Source organism: Mandrillus leucophaeus, unplaced genomic scaffold (genome assembly GCF_000951045.1).
Source record: "Mandrillus leucophaeus isolate KB7577 unplaced genomic scaffold, Mleu.le_1.0 Scaffold556, whole genome shotgun sequence".
NCBI classification, from domain to species: domain Eukaryota; kingdom Metazoa; phylum Chordata; class Mammalia; order Primates; family Cercopithecidae; genus Mandrillus; species Mandrillus leucophaeus.
The window spans coordinates 377,790-380,635 of record NW_012105986.1 but is presented as its reverse complement, the minus strand read 5'-3'; the positions used below and the strand labels follow the sequence as shown (position 1 = coordinate 380,635).

The 2,846-nt window shown below is 40.3% G+C and overlaps 1 protein-coding gene across 1 annotated transcript in view; it reads left to right on the top strand.

Moving 5' to 3' along the window:
• Positions 1–1,175, top strand: part of SOX17 (SRY (sex determining region Y)-box 17) — a 7,770-nt gene extending 6,595 nt beyond the window's left edge. The window contains exon 5 of the mRNA XM_011998117.1: positions 1–1,175. Coding sequence (XP_011853507.1) covers positions 1–266 — 266 coding nt within the window. The 3' untranslated portion in view covers positions 267–1,175.
• Positions 1,176–2,846: the final 1,671 nt, after the last annotated feature.

Genomic DNA, 2,846 nt, shown 5'->3' with positions numbered 1-2,846 from the left:
CCCCGGGTCCCGGACAGCCGTCGCCCCCTCCGGAGGCACTGCCCTGCCGGGACGGCACGGACCCCAACCAGCCCGCCGAGCTTCTCGGAGAGGTGGACCGCACGGAATTTGAACAGTATCTGCACTTCGTGTGCAAGCCTGAGATGGGCCTCCCCTACCAGGGGCATGACTCCAGTGTGAATCTCCCCGACAGCCACGGGGCCATTTCCTCCGTGGTGTCCGACGCCAGCTCCGCGGTATATTACTGCAACTATCCTGACGTGTGACAGGTCCCCGATCCGCCCCAGCCTGCAGGCCAGAAGCAGTGTTACACACTTCCTGGAGGAGCGAAGGAAATCCTCAGACTCCTGGGTTATTGTTGTTGCTGTTGTTGTTGTTTTTTAAAAGGTGTCTTGGCATATAATTTATGGTAATTTATTTTGTCTGCCACTTGAACAGTTTGGGGAGGGGTGAGGTTTCATTTAAAATTTGTTCAGAGATTTGTTTCCCGTAGTTACATTGTCAAAAACCCTATTTCCAAGTTCAAGTTAACTAGCTTTGAATGTGTCCCAAAACAGCTTCCTCCATTTCCTGAAAGTTTATTGATCAAAGAAATGTTGTCCCGGGTGTGTTTTTTCTATCTTCTAAAAAATAAAATCTGGAATCCTGTTTTTTCGTTCTACTAGTACCTCTGTCACACTAGTTTTATCAAAACCCAATTTTTAAGATCAATGTTAAGTCTATTAGTTAATGTAAATTTCTCATCCTCTTGAAAAGGGTGAACATAATTTAAGGACTATATCTAAAAATAAACATTAGGATATCTAAGTTTGATGTAATTGTTTCGGGAAGGAAAAAAGAAAAGCATTCTGGAATGAGCCTACTTCATTTCAAGTAATCTTAGTTTTTAAAACGAACGGTTAATTGATATTTTCAATTCCAGTATATCACTTTAAGTAGAAGGGGATGTCCAAGTAATTTTGGTTTTCTAACCGTTGAATCATAAGCTTGACCGGCCCACAGAGGCTTTTCGGATGTTTTTATCTGTGTTCTGCCATCTCTTTACACTACACTCCTCCAACATTCAGTTTACCTAAATCTTCACATTTTTACACCTTGGGAAGTGGCGTTGCTGGGTTGAAAATAAAGGAGTCACAGAAACTAATCAAAATAAAATGTGCATTATGACAACTTTTAATACACTTTAGCATTTTATTTGAAGAATTTTTTTTTGCTTTTAGATTTAATACATACATGGACGATGGCATAAACTTAGGGGAGAATCCATGAATGGTTTGTAGCGTCCCTATCTATCACCATCATTACCTTATCAAGAAGAAACTGAGTTACAGGGTTGTGAGTAAAAGATGGGGATCAGCTCCTGTAATCAGCCATGCTAATTGCTGTGGCACGTCTCACCACATTTTACAGATTGAGGCATAAATGGAAACAGGTGACTTATAACGGGCATTTCCTGTGCCAGATGTTTGTTCAATGCCGTTCTAAACAGCTTGAGCCTCAACAAGCCTGCAGGTTTAGGTGCTATGTTTCCCATTTTGTAAGTGAGGAAAGGAGTCACCAGGCCTTCCCCTGCCACGTATATGAAGGCTTGTATTACAAGTTCTTTTGACATATTTCTCACCTGTTTTCCTCTGGACCAGGGTGTATTCATGGGCACTGGGAGAATTTACATTCTGTTGGTGGCAAACCATACAATTATCCTTAGCAGCAAGTGCTAAAGTAAAAGGAAAGGCTTGGAGGATAGCTTACAGCATTTATGTGGGAGAGATGTCTGAGCTGAAATGATTGACTGCATTCTCTTGAAAAAAGGCATGGAATATGTTTTTCAGAAGGGATTCCTGGAATGTGAAGGATAGACAGTTTCAGTGAGGAAAGATAAGTTTATTTTGTTAGGCATAACAGGCTTCCTTTAAAAAGGTTAAATTCTAACCCTTAGCTGAGGTGGGTTGTTTCTGCTTCCAGCCTGAGCTCCTTCTCCAGGGTGTCCCAAGAGTTCCCAGTAGATGAAGTGGGCAGAAGGGCTACCAGCCTAAGTTCAGGGCGGTGCTCAGACTACACTTGGCATTTTCATCATAGTCAGCCGAAGAAGACTCAGCTGTACCCTTGGCTGCCATCTGTTAACGATATTAAGACAAGTACAGAAAAGAGAAAGAAAAAGAGTTCTTAGGGGAAAGATCTAAAGTCCTGTAAATTACATCCTTAACTCCTAGGTGCGGGTGGAAAAACAGTAAGAGCTAAAATTGTTAAGATATCGTCCATGCATTTACATGGATGGAGGGATTTGTCTTCACAAATAAATTTTTTTGGGTAGAAGCATCAAGCCAATTCCTTCTCTTTCCTCAAGCATGCAGATCAAGTGACTGCAGGTAGCAGCTAGTGATTTTTTTTTAACTCCTAATTTTAATTTTTATGGGTACATAGTAGGGGTATATATTTATGGGTTACATGAGATGTTTTGATACAGATATGCAATGCATAGTAATCACATTATGTAGAATGGGATATTCATTCCCTCCAGCATTTATCCTTTGTGTTACAATCCAGTTATACTCTTACTTATTTTAAAATGTACAATTAAATTATTATTAGCTATAGTCACTCTGCTGTGCTATCAAATACTAGGTCTTATTCCTTCTATGTTCTTTTTTTTTTTTTTTTTTTGGTAGTTTTAAATTACCAAAACATTTGGTTTCCTTAAACCCTTTCTCATTTTAAAGTACCAGGATGTGGGCCCTGGTGGCAAAATTAGAAGTAGAGCTTTGGGGTCCATTACAGACCATTATAGTTTTAAAGTGAACGACAGAATGTAAAACTTCTGCCTAGGTTGAAAGACTCTATGTCATCAC